General features: G+C 32.5%; 1 protein-coding gene across 1 annotated transcript; it reads left to right on the top strand.

The window, feature by feature from the left end:
• Positions 1-10817: 10817 nt before the first annotated feature.
• LOC145803535 (uncharacterized) lies at positions 10818-12796 on the top strand. Its single transcript, XM_082896833.1, has 2 exons — positions 10818-11091; positions 12375-12796. The coding sequence occupies exons 1-2, from the start codon at positions 10818-10820 to the stop codon at positions 12794-12796; spliced, it is 696 nt and encodes a 231-aa protein (XP_082752959.1).
• Positions 12797-14054: the final 1258 nt, after the last annotated feature.

The raw sequence follows: 14054 nt of genomic DNA, 5'->3' as shown, positions 1-14054 counted from the left end.
TGTTGTTGTTGATGATGAAACTGATCTATAATAGTATTGAACAGATTTGTAATGATTCAGATCTACATAGATTTGTTGTCATTTGGGTTTTTTTTGAGCTTTGATTTTGATTCAATGAGCTCTTCTCCACTAAAATTGGAATATATCAAAAACTGGGTTGCAGAGATATCATGTTGGACGTGGACCGAAGAGAGACAATCGACCAAAATGAGGATCAAATACTTGGGTTGTGGAATTTTCAATATCGGGGGCGAGGGCGGGTGGGGGGGTGGATGGGTTCCTCACCGAGGATCGGGGGCGGAGACGGGGAATTTTATATCTTAAGGGATCAGGGACAGGGAGTGTAATCTCTAGCCCTGCCTCGGCCCGTTGCCATTCCTATATATGTAATAGTTGAAAAAGTTTGTGTAAGGCGCGGACTATTATTATGGTACATTTGAATTTAAAAAATACAACAAATATTTCTCTTACAAAAATAGAATAAATGATTAAATATATGATAGAATTATTAAGAGAATCAAAAAAGATAAAAGAGATAAATTAAATCTAGAAACAAAATTAAATAAAATGTAATCATAATCACTCTATTTTATATTAAATTATCAAAAACAATTTTTGAGTTTTTAAAATAGAATTTTTTGTTTCTAGTAATTTTGTAAAAATATTTTAGTTATTTTTTATTTCTAGATACACCTAATCTAGATGTACTTAAAAGTAAATTTTTTAAAAAATTAAAATAAAAGAAGAAGTAAGCAAAAACAAAATCTACTATTTTTTTTTTTAAATCTTTTCTAAGCTTTTTTGATTTTTTAAATATTTTTTGATTTCGTTTCTTGGAGTAGAGTTTAGAATTTTTTTTTAATTTAAATAAAATTCACTAAAAATGAAAATAAGCTAATTAAAAAATTATCAAAAATGCAAACCGATAAGATTGCCAAAGTTTGCCTGTGGAAAGAAAAAAACAAATAGATAAACGAGGATAAATTATAAATATATTTTTGAAGTTTATTTAAAATATAAATTGTCTCTTATGGTTTAAAAAATTATAAATACACCTTCGTCAAAAAAATTTATTTAACAGAATTAATCGTAAAATTAAAATTTCTAACTGTTCTCCTGCATAATAATAAAATTACTTGAATTATTAATTGAAATAAAGTTCTAACATTATCAAACACTGTTAATTAATTTAATAATTTATTAATAAAATAGGCTATTTGTCAAATGTTTATATTCCGTTCAATTATTTATGTCCGAACAACTAGTTTATGTTCATAAATTTATATTCGATCATTTGACTTTTGTTCTAATATTTATATCCGAACACTGTTTGTGGCGTATATTGAAAGTTTGTACTATGTGTAAATAGAATTACCCAAAAACAATACCTTTATGAAAGTTGATTCTTCCAAAATAACACTCAAAACTCCCCCCCCCCAAAAAAAAAAAAAAAAAAAATAGAAAACAAAGCAGCAAAATAGGAAATAAAAATAATCCAAACAACCTTACTTTGTCATGTAATATGTAAGATATTTTAATGGTAAATTAAGAAGCATATAGGACCATGAGCAATCCTTTTTTAGTAAATTACAAAATAGGATCTCAAATGACTAGTGAAACAAAAAGAGGATCGAGTGCAATTACCGTTAAAAAAGGTCAAGAAAACATGTCGTCCGTCCTCAAGCACGAACCAGGATCCTCTCCTTAATTTTTTACTTATTGGGCCATTGGGCTCAATTTCGATGATCTAAACCGTTCATATTTTAAGATTTGTTGAATATATTATATTTGTAAAAATCAAGTTGATCAGATATCAAAAAGCATGTATTCGGAAAACTGTTTATTAAATTTTTTTAAAAAATGATTTTGTGGCTCGATGATCCGAACACATGGTTTCTGACATCCGATCAATTTGATTTTTTACGGGTATGATATACTCAACAAATCTTAAAATGTGAACGGTTCGAATTATCGAAATTGAGCTCAAAAGTGAGTCCAATGGCCCAACAAATAGGGAGTTAAAGAAAGAAATGAAGGAGAGGAACTTGATTCCTCTACAGCTTATATATATGAAATAGATATAGTGCCTGTTTAGTGGAACTTAACTTCAGCTTATTTCAACTTATGACTTAATTTAAGTCATTCTGATCTGTTTGGTGGAAATTAAAGCAGCAAATTATAACTTAAAAAAAGTCATTTTAAGCCAATTTTCTCAAGTTGCTCCGGAGGTGTTTCTAATTTCCGCTTAAGCGCAGCTGTTTGGAGGGGCATGAAATGACTTAAATGCCCCTCCAAAACTTCAACAATTACGGTTATATAAATAAAAAAAATCTCATTTTTGTCTCTTCTCTCTCTGTCTGGCGATTTCTGGCCATTTCGGGCGATTTCCGCCGAACCCAGAGATCTCTCTCCCTTGCTTTCTCTCTCTCTCTCTCTACTACAGCCATGGCACCGAACCTAGGGTTTGTCGTCGTCGGGTTCAGAGGATGGATCGTGATCACCAGATCGCGACAGATCGCGATTTTCGACGAACTCTCTCTCTCTCCCTCGCTCTCTCTCTCTCTCTCTCTCTGCACATCCATGGCACCAAACCTAGGGTTTTTTGTCGTTGGGTTCGGAAGGTGGATCGCGATCGCCAGATCGCGGCAGGTCGCAATTTCCGGCGAACATGAACCAGAGATCGCGGCAGATCGCGTGCAACGTCGCCGATCGGATCTCTCTCTCTCTCTCTCTCTCTCTCTCTCTTGCACCGATGAGAACTCTCCAATCAGATTTCAGTATTTTTTAATAAAAGAATAATAATAATAATTAAGCCATTATTATTAACAATTTTAGTATTAATTATTAACATTGATTTCAAAAATTAATAATTTTAGTATTTTTAGTATTAATTTCAGTATTTTTATATTAGTTAATACTAATTAATAATTTTATTATTAATTGATTACAAAAATTCATTAATTGAAATAATATTGAACAAAATAATTAAACAAAATAAATTGAAATAAAAAAAATAAATTAAACAAAATAATAATAAAAATAATTTATTAATATTGAAATAAATTGTGCAATTTATAGCCATTAAATAAATTACACAATTTAATTGTAATGAAAAAGAATAATAAATTAAAAAAATAACAATTGTTATATTATTAATTGTAATAAATTCTTTTTAATAAAAACAGAATCAAAAAATTTAATAACAATTGTTGATTATTGTATATTTTTGTAATGAATTAATTATTAATTGACACAAAGTAATAACAATTGTTGATTATTAATATTAATTGATACTAATAAAAATTAATTATTAATATTAATTGATACAAATTAATAATTTTAGTATTAATTCAGACTAATTAAGCCATTAATTGATACTAATTAATAATTTTAGTATTAATCGATAATGATTAAGCAATTAATTGATACTAATTAATTTATAATGACAAAAAATTATTACAATAATACTTCCATTACATTTTTATCAAGTGTATCAATTTTTATATTAGTTGATACTAATTAATACTAATTATATTAACTTTTATTAATTAAATAATTTTTTTAAATTAAAATTGAAAAAAAAATGACAAAATTCTCATTTTTATATCATATAAGGGCAAAAAGGTCAATTATACAGAAAAAGCTATTTTACAGCTTATTTACCAAACACTATTCTGCTACTTAAATCTATAATCCCACAATTATACCAAACAGGTTACCAGCTTATGCTCACAGCTGTAAGTTATAATCTGTTAAGCTATAATCTATAATCACTTTCTCACAGTTCTACCAAACGGGGCCATATACGTGTGATAATTCTACAAATAATTAATAAACATAATTATATTAAATTTTATTTTGGTGCTTCTGAATTTTATTTCCTTTCTCTCCTCTCTATTGGTCATTAGATTTATAAGTAAACTTTTTTCAATTTTTTCTCTTAAAATTTAAATATTAGAAAAAGAAAATAAGAATAACATTTATGAAAGGTAAAAAAATAAAATAATTACAATAACAAATTAAAATGCATAAAAATGTCCGTTTCATTTCATAAAAATACAGAGATGTAGTCAAAATGCATAAAAGTGTTTCTTTAATTACATTTGTTTTTGGACCAACATGTGGTCAAATTTAAGGTTTAAGATTTTTTATTTTATAATAGAACATAAAAACTATTTATCAACATGTTTCAAATTAATATATACTATTATAAATAATTCACCTTAAATTGCTTAGTTATGTTTTGGTCTTTGTTTTAGAAATAATTTTGCTATACTAATGGTAAGCGACTTTTTTAAATATAAAATTAATTAGTTATTATCATATTAATATCTATAAAAATAAATATTTTTTAATTATTATTGTTTTTTTGAGTACAGTAGAAGCCTAAATTGCTAGGAATATAATCTTCCATGGAAATGGTCATAATTCTACCTAATTATTCTAATTTCTCGAGGTGAGTATGGTTTAGATTGGTTTGATTTAGCCATAAATTAAGACCAATCTATTACATACAGTTCTGTCAAATTTGGAACCAAACCAATCCATGAAAATCTTGGAAGCAATCCGAACTGAACCACTAAACCACGGTTCGGTTTGGTTTGAAACCACGAATTTTAAAAATAGTATGATTATTTACTGATAAGCTACTTAAGTCACAGCAGAATATATGTTTTATTACATAATTGAAGCCACAAGCATTGAAGCAGCTGAGAGAGAGCTGTATAGGTATGAGAGAGATAGGAATATAACTGAAAAGTAGTTAGAGAAGAAGTTAGAGTTTGTTATAACAAACTCTAACCATTTTGTATAAGTGTAAACGCATGTGAATTGATCATTGAGAATTTAGTTTCAATTTTTGTTATGGTATCAGAGCCACCACAAGCTCCAATGAGCATGGTGTAACAATGGTGATTTCATCATCTTCTTCTTCAAATTCTCAATCTATACCGTCATATCTGAGTCTTATTCTTACAAATTTCAATTCATTAGTCATTGTTAAGCTTGATTCTACAAATTTTTTGATTTGGAGAAGCTAGCTTCAGAATGTACTTCGAGTGACGAATCTTCTTGATTTTGTTACTGGTCTAGTACCTTGTCCTGTACCAGATATTCTTGATTCCTCTGGAACTGTGCCAAATCCTGAGTTTCTAAAATGGATGCTCGTCTTTTGAGTTGCATCACTACAACACTCTCATCTTCTATATTTTCTTCAGTCATTCATCACCAACACTGCTTCCAAGTATGGAGTGCTCTACAGAAGAGATACACTTCTTATATCGTTCTCATATTCATCACCTGAAAAATCAATTACAATCAATCACAAAAAGAGGTGCTTCAATGGAGGAATATTTGACCAAGATTAAGGAGATCTACAATCAACTTCGACCTGCATCTTCAATGATTGATGATGAAGATCTTATACTTCTCACACTAAATGATTTACCTGATGAGTATGATTCTCTCAAAACTGCTATACGTGCTCGAGTAGAATCTATTTCAATGGAGGATATATGCTCTCTTTTATGTTTAGAAGCCATACATATAGATAACAAAGCGAAACTTGTTCTGCAAAATGAGTCTCCAGTTGCTTGTGCTACAACTAAAAATTCTAAGAATTCACCATCTTATTCTTAGTATTCTAGGACTCATTCCTCTGCACAATCTAGTTACGGAGGTAGAAATACTTTTCGTGGTTTTAGAGGTGCAAGATACAGAGGAGGTAAATCAAATCAATCTCACAGAGGTATATTTGGAGGAACCAGTGGCAGTTCTTCTAATTCTTCTGGTTGTCAGATATGTAGAGGTTTCAACTGTATTGCTTGGGATTGCTGGTTTCACATGGATCCCAACTATTAGACATCTCAATCTTTTTCAACCTCTACTCCTTCAATGCCTCAATCTAAGGCTTATTCAATCACTACAAATTTGAATTCATCCAATTAGGCTTCTTTTCCTTCAAATTCCTCTGCTACACTTTGGTATATTGATTTTGCTGCCACAAATCATATCACAAATGACCTTGGCAATCTTCATCTCTATCATCCATTCCAAGGGCAAAATCAAGTGATAGTAGGAAATGGTCAACATGTTCTTATTCAACACATTGGTAATGGACTGTTACCTACTCCACAATATTCTTTTCAGTTTAATAATCTTCTACATGTTCCTACCATTTCTTCTAATCTATTATCTATTCATCGATTAGCTAAGGATAATAATTATATAGTTACTTTTGATGCTAATTCCTTTGTTGTTCAGGAAAAGCTTAAGAATCAGGTTGTGTACAAAGGTCCTAATGTAAATGGTCTTTACCACTTTGCCTGTTCTTCTCCACAGTCTCTTCTAGCTCACATTGCTCACACTTTCTCACATATTTGGCATCAAAGGCTTAGTCATCCTTCACCTTTGAAATTTCATCATATTACCTAGCATTTATCTACTAGTTCTAGGAATAACGATTGTACTGAATTTGCTTGTACACCATGTAGTGTTGCTAAAATTTATAGAGTTCCTTTCAAACTATCTAGTTTTACTGTTAAACAACCATTTTCTCTTGTACATAATGATGTTTGGGGACCATTTAGTGCTTCTATACCTAGTTATAAGTACTACTTGTTGTTTGTTGATGATTTCACCAGATTTTGTTGGATTTATCATCTTTATGCTAAGAGTGATGTCTTTTCTACCTTTTTGGTGTTTAAGGCTTATGCTGAAAACCGTTTCTCTACTACTCTAAAAATTGTTAAGGACTGATAATGGGACTAAATTTGTTAATAATAAAATGCATGACTATTTGACCACTTATAGTATTGTTCATCATCTCACTTGTCCCTTGTCCCTATACACCAGAACAAAGTGGCATAGCTGAAAGGAAGCACCAACACATCACTGAGACTAGTATTGCCTTGCCTTATCAGTCATCTCTTCCCCTTAAATATTGGTTTGAGGGTATGGGTACTATTGTATTTCTCATTAATAGGATGCTTAGTCTTTCTCTTGGCCACAAATCCCCTTTTCAACTTTTGTTTCACACCATTCTTGATTATAATTTTCTCAAAGTGTTTGGATGTCAATGCTTTCCTTGGCTTATGCCTAATATGTCTCACAAGCTAGAACCTAGGTCTACTCCTTGTGTGTTTTTGAGTTATCATCCTACTACTAAAGGTTACAGATGTTTAGATCCAATTTCTGGAAAAGTTTATCTTTCTAAATATGTCCTTTTCAATGAGGCTTGCTTTCCTTTTTCCCTTCAGTCGACTGATTCTTCTTCTTTCTCTACTATTCACTCATTTTTCTGGCCTACCTCTATCCCATCTCCTGTTTCAAGGTCTGCTTCACTTGTTTCTCTGTCTTCTTAATTTGTCTCTAGGTTTGCATCTTTGCCTCCCTCATCCAGCTCTGTCACGCTTTCTCAGCCTGGTGCCTCTGCACCTATTTTACCTATTGTTTCTGAGCCAATTCATCCCTCTTTTGTGCTTGTACTTCTCCTACTTCTACTTATCTTCACCCTCCTCTTTCTGCTTCATCTCCTATTTTTATTTCTTCTATTTAGATCCATTTACCTTTATCTTTTGACCCCTCTTCCTCGACTGCGGTTCCGTCTTTTTCTACTGCAATTCCTCTTCTCAACACTGACCCCATGATTACCAGGTCTAAGCCATGTCATCTCACTCATGCTCCTTCTCTTGATCTAACTCTTACTGAGCCAACTACAGCTACTCAGACTTTGGAATCTTCTCTTTGGACTGTTGCTATGACTGAAGAGTTTACTGCTCTTCAAAATCAAGGGACTTAGAGGTTGGTCTCTCTTCCTTCCAACCAGACTTTCGTTGGTTGTAAGTAGGTATTTCGTATCAAGAAAAATTCTGATTGCACCATTACAAGATACAAGGCTAGGTTAGTGGCTAACGGTTATCTTCAACAAGGGGGTGTGGATTTTCAGGATACCTTCAACCTAGTTGCCAAACAACCAACAATTCGTATGTTGTTCTGTTTAGTTCTTCAACATAATTGGCCACTCAAACAACTTGATATATCTAATGCCTTTTTGCATGACACACTAGAGAAAGAGGTCTACATGGTTTAGCCACAAGGTTTCATTGAGTAAGCATTTCCTCATCATGTTTGGAAGCTTCAAAAAGCTATCTATGGTCTTAAACAAACCCCAAGAGCTTGGCCAAGGTTTCAAGCTTAGTTCCTCTGACTCTTCTTTGTCTGTTAGACAAACTCCTGCTCATATTACCATCTTATTCATCTATGTGGATGATATTTTTTTAACTGGTAGTGCTTTCTCCATGAAAGAGCTTGGTGATATATCATATTTTCTTGTGATATTAGTTCATTCTCATTCGCGAGGATTATTTCTCTCCTAGCAAAAGTATGCTAGTGAACATTTCAGAAGGCAGGAATGGTTTCGTGTAAGCCTTGTTCTACTCCTCTGACGCTTAAATCCACACTCTCTCCATCAGATGACTTGCCCTATTCCAATCCTTCTTTTTACAAAAGTTTGGTAGGTGCTCTACAGTATTTTACTATTGCAAGGCTTGATTTGGTCTTAGCTGTCAGCCAAGCTTGTCAACATATGCAAGCTCCTACACTTGGTCATTTTGCTATGGTTAAAAGACTACAGAGATATGTTAAGGGTACTATTCATCATGGTCTTAGTTTCAATCCTAGACCCTTCACTCTTCATGTTTTTTCTGACTCTAATTAGGCAAGTGATGTTCTAATAAAAAGTCCACTTCTGGGTTCTGTGTCTTTTTGGGTCCCAATTTAATTTCCTGGTCTGCCAAGAAGCAACCCATAGTCTCTGGATCCTCTACAGAAGCTGAGTGCAGGTCCATGGCAAATATTGCAGCAGAGCTGCTTTGGTTGCAGCAACTTCTCAAGGACTTATCTGTTTCTTGTTCTTCTCCTCCAGTCCTTTGGTGTGATAACATTTCTGCAATATCCCTGGGTTCCAATCCTACGTTCCATTCTAGATCTAAACACATTGAAGTTGATTGCCACTTTATAAGGGAAAGAGTTGTTTCTAAACAAATTGCTTTATCTTACATCCCTATTGCTGATCAACTGGCTGATATATTTACCAAGCCCTTAACCTCTTTCAGGTTTCATTAACTTAAGGACAAACTAATGGCCCTTCCTAGTCCCATAGTTTGAAGGGGGCATGATAGGCTACCTAAGCTATAACAGAAAATGTGTTCTATTACACAATTGGAGCCACAAGCATTGAAGCAGCAAGAAAGTGAGAGAGAGTTGTATAGACATGAGAGAGATAGGAATAAAATTGAAAAGTAGTTAGAGAAGAAGTTAGAGTTTGTTATAACAAACTCTAACCTTTTTGTATAAGTGTAAACACATGTGAATTGATCATTGAGAATTTAGTTTCAATTTCTGTCATACAATATGATCACAAAATATTATTTACAACTTAAAAATTGTTTACATTTTTTTTAAAAAATCTAGTTCTATCACTATACAAAAATATACTTAAATAGTATAGAGTTATAATTTATATATAGATACATATATAGTTAGGAATTGTTTGAAAAATGCTAGATTAATATATTTTTTGACTTTTTACTAAAAAATATGAAATGTGGGTTGGGGTTAAAGTCATGTCGTAGAAAAGTGATGTAACCCAAACAAGTCATGTGCTATTTTAGCACATGCCAAACAAGCTATTGATACTAATAAAATATTTTTCTATTTACAATCTGTAACAATTTATATAGGTTAACTCCTATTTAAAAATGTACTAACCTAACATTTAACAATTGACTTTTGTAGATCAAAAAATATATATAATCTAAACGGTCCAATTCCAACTAGATTCATCGTGAAAAGTGATTCGCTTATTTCAAAACCGAACTATGCATTGAGAAAATCAAATCAAGCTGTACGATTTGGTCTGGACCGGACCGATTTACATTTTTTGTGAAAATCCCTATAATTTCAATGTAAAAAGTTTATATTTATTATACCTTATTAGTCGTGATTTCTTTTTCCTTTGATAGTTATATATGATCAAGGTCATGATTCAATAATTATTTAATTTCAACTTCACTAAATTTTAATTTTTAAATTATTAATAGGGTAAATTACACCAATAGTCCCTATATTTTAACCATTGTATCACTTTGATCCCTATAATTTAAATTAATTCACTTTTGACATTGAATTTATAATTTTGTCTTAGTTTTGTCCAATTAACAGCAACTGATAGCATTTTCTTATGAAAAATGTGCAAATAAGTGGCATGTGCCATCATTTGAGGGACGAAATTATAGACTTGTATAACTCAATGAGTCAACCTTGACCAAACTCAATGATTATTTTTTGTCAAAACTCCTGATGGTATTATCAATAGGACCAAATTGACACAAATCCAAAATTTATAGTCAAAATTAAGCCAATTGAAAATGTAGGGATCAAAATGACACAAGAGGCAAAATATAATGACTACTAATATAATTTATCCTTACTAATTAATATTTTCATCAATTTGATTACAAACCATGCAATGATTTCTAAAAAAGAACAAAATCAATTGAGTGATGAGTTTGCATAGTAATACAATAAGTGTGAAAAAATGCCAAGGTAGGATTAATACCCAAAACAATGAATTTTTTTCTTAGGTTTTGTGTTAGGAACATTTTCTTCTCATTTATCATCATATACATATATATATATATATATATATATATATATATTTGTATTATTGTTTACCTTGATTGGGTTGCTAACTTAGTCTGTCAATGTGAATTAAGCAAGCCAATCCAAAACCATTGTGCATCCAAAGGGTTCCTCAAATGCTTCGAAAGACTAAGAATTATCAGAATAACTATGCACCAAGGGTAGTTTCTATTGGTCCATATCACCATGATCATAACAACCTCACGCTTCAACACATGCAAGAGCTCAAGTGTAGAATCACAAGTAAGCTAGTCTCAGATGACCAACAGTTGCTTCAAGACTTACACGAGCGGTTTTTCCAAAAGGTCAAGCAATTGAGAGATTGCTATGAAGAGAAATCAACAGATGAATACAATGATGATGAATTCATAAGGATGATGCTCATGGATGGTTACTTTATTTTGTATTTCATTAACTATGTCACTGAGCGAAAAGGACATAAGGTTGAAATAAAAAAAAAAAACCACAATGTAGCCTTTATACGATAGGACTTGTTCTTGCTGGAGAATCAACTTCCCTTCCTTGTCATCAAGGAACTTATTAATCACCAAAGAATATATTCAAAAGGTTACACGATGAAAATGATTGATATGTTCATCACCGATAGCATTATGGCACCAAATGTAGGCAAGAATATTGAAGAGCTATGTCTTTTGCATCTTCTATGTTAGGTTTTATTTCTTGGCAATCCCGTTTGACAAAACTCCTTTGAGTTGTAATTTTATTCACACTTTTATTTCAGTGAGGCTATGAGAGTTTAGATGCGAATCCAACCCGAATTGTGCTTTTCAGAGAAGTTTGTGATGCTAATGCATTCAAAAGTTGCCTGTTCGATCATGTTATATTTTTCCAGTTTTTCCAGTTTTGGCCTTCCCGCTCAAGCGGGGAAACGGGCGCTCGAGCGGATATTGGAAGCTCTCAGCATCTCTGCAGTCGCCTGAAAAAATACTGGTGGGTGTGATTTTACGCTCGAGCGGATTATCCTACGCTCGAGCGCATCTCAGTTTGTTCGCACGCAGTTTTTGGTCAGTCCGCTCGAGCGGGCTGTGTTGAGCTCGAGCGGAGATCGCGGGACAGATTCTATAAATTCGCGTGTTGGGTCAGATTTTAGGATAACTACTCCAGATCTACTTTTTGGGTTCTAGGGTTTATATCTGGGGATACTTTGGGAGTTTTCTTTGATATTTTTTAGAAGAGTTCTTCAACTCATGGTTTAAAGAGAGTACATCAAAGGTTGTGTTTTGTTCTACAAAAGAGAGCTGTTCTTCAATTGTGGATTCTGAAGAGTTCGAGCCTGAAGCTTTGGTGGAATCCGGAGTGGCTCATCAGAAAGACAATTCCGTGGTGAAGATGGGGTTGGAAGAGGCACATAAAGGTTGGTTCAATTAGGCGTTGTGGATTCGCTAGGTAATTGAGAGTATACCTCTGTAATTCCTTTAATTCTTCTTAGTGGATTGTCTTGTGGCTGTTGCCCGTGGTTTTTTGATCACAGTTGGAGGTGTCCAATTGTGGTTTTTTCCACGTTAAAATTGTTGTGTCTCTTTGTCTTGATTGTTTGATTATTTGATTGGGATTGTTATATTCTGCTTAAAATTGATACATAATCACAAATCAACATCTAGGGGATTTCTAGACTTTTTTCATTCTAGATGTTCTGCACAAAAGACTTGTAGGTTGCAAACATGTTGAACTTTGTGTATCAAATCGATACACTTTTCGCAATGTTGAGGAGCTTATTGATGTGGGGATCCATGTTAAGAAGAACAAGAAGAGTAGTTTCTTGACGGATATTAACTTTAGTTCATTTTGTAACTTTGGATGGCTTGAACTTCCCACAATAACAGTTGATGACTCAACTGAAGCAAAGTTCTTGAACTTGATAGCCTATGAAATGTGTGGAGATACCCCAAACAATCTCTGGGTGACCTTTTACATATGTTTTCTTGATTCACTTATTGATAATCCAAACGATGTTAAGGAGTTGAGATCGGCTAATGTACTACAAAATTGTCTTGGTAGTGATGTTGAAGTAGCTACCCTCTTCAATAAGATAGGCAAAGATTTGGTGCCACACCCTTATGCCTTGCAAGTGTGAAAAAGGAGATTCAAAGTCACCATTGATAACAAAGGGAAGACTTTTATTGCTTAGTTCAACAACACATACTTCAAGAGCCTATGGAGTTTTCTTGCTTTATTGGGTGCATTATTATCTCTAGTTTTCAGTGCATTCAAGCTGGCTACCAAATTTGGCCTCAAGACAGCGAATTCAATAGTGTTTGCAAAGTACATCAAAATGACTGGGCATAAATGAGGTGAGCTCATTTGTTGTTGTTCAGGGGGATCAATAGAGGATGGTCTCTGTCTCTGCTTCTGTTCTTCATTATTAGTGGGTTTTGTAATAGTGGAAGTTTTGTGAGCCATTGTTCACTAGTAGATGTATGTTGTGCTTAGTTGATTGGATGCTGGATGGGTTTGGATGCATGTTTAATTACCTCTGTTAAGGAATGTTTGGTATTGGTATTTGTATTGTGTGTTGTTGCGTAACTAGTGGTGGTTGGGGTGAAGTGTGTTTTGGTTGGTCTCTCATCAACTTTTGGTATTGTGCTAGGATATGATTGGGGTTTTCTATTTAGTGCCAACCTAATTGGGATCATTTAACTTGATTATGATACTTTTTACACTCACCATTTTATTGACGTATCATTCACTACAAAAAAATTAAGGTTTTAGAGACTAAAATTTAAGGACAAAATTATTTTTTAGAGATGAAATATTTTTGTTGCGAAAAATGTCGTTATTATATTTTTAGCAACGAAAATTAAACATTAGTGATGAATTATTATCCTTTTGGAACCATTTTTTTTTCTAAAAAAATAAACATTTTGAGACCAAATTATTTTTTCCTTAAAAATCTATTTATTAGTGACATTTTCAAAATTTTGTCACTAAAAGTCTTGTTTTAGATTTTTCGGGTTATCTTTTTAGGGGCTATCCTCATGACGATGGAAATAAGTCCTTAAATGTCTTTTGCAACAAAATTTTTACTTTTAGAGACCAAAACATTTGGTCTCTAAAATTCTTATATGTTGTAGTGATTTATCATCTCTTGTTTTATACTTTGATTTTCTATTAATAAAGTTTTTTTCTTTGCTAATCAACAAATAAAAATAAAATAAAATAGAGGAACCAAAAAATTGCTTTAGTTTCATTATGCAAGTGTTTCCAATTTGGAACTTGTTCTTCAATTAAATGTATGTTCCGTTAATTGTATTTATATACCATATAGTTACAATGATTAAATTTTATCAAATTTAAAATAACATATGATTGTGTTACCAATGCGCCCATTGGCA

The sequence above is a fragment of the Camellia sinensis genome, chromosome 12 (genome assembly GCF_055761805.1).
Source record: "Camellia sinensis isolate YWXY chromosome 12, ASM5576180v1, whole genome shotgun sequence".
Lineage (NCBI taxonomy): Eukaryota > Viridiplantae > Streptophyta > Magnoliopsida > Ericales > Theaceae > Camellia > Camellia sinensis.
Note: the sequence above shows the minus strand (reverse complement) of the source record. Positions and strands in the feature narration are given on the sequence as shown.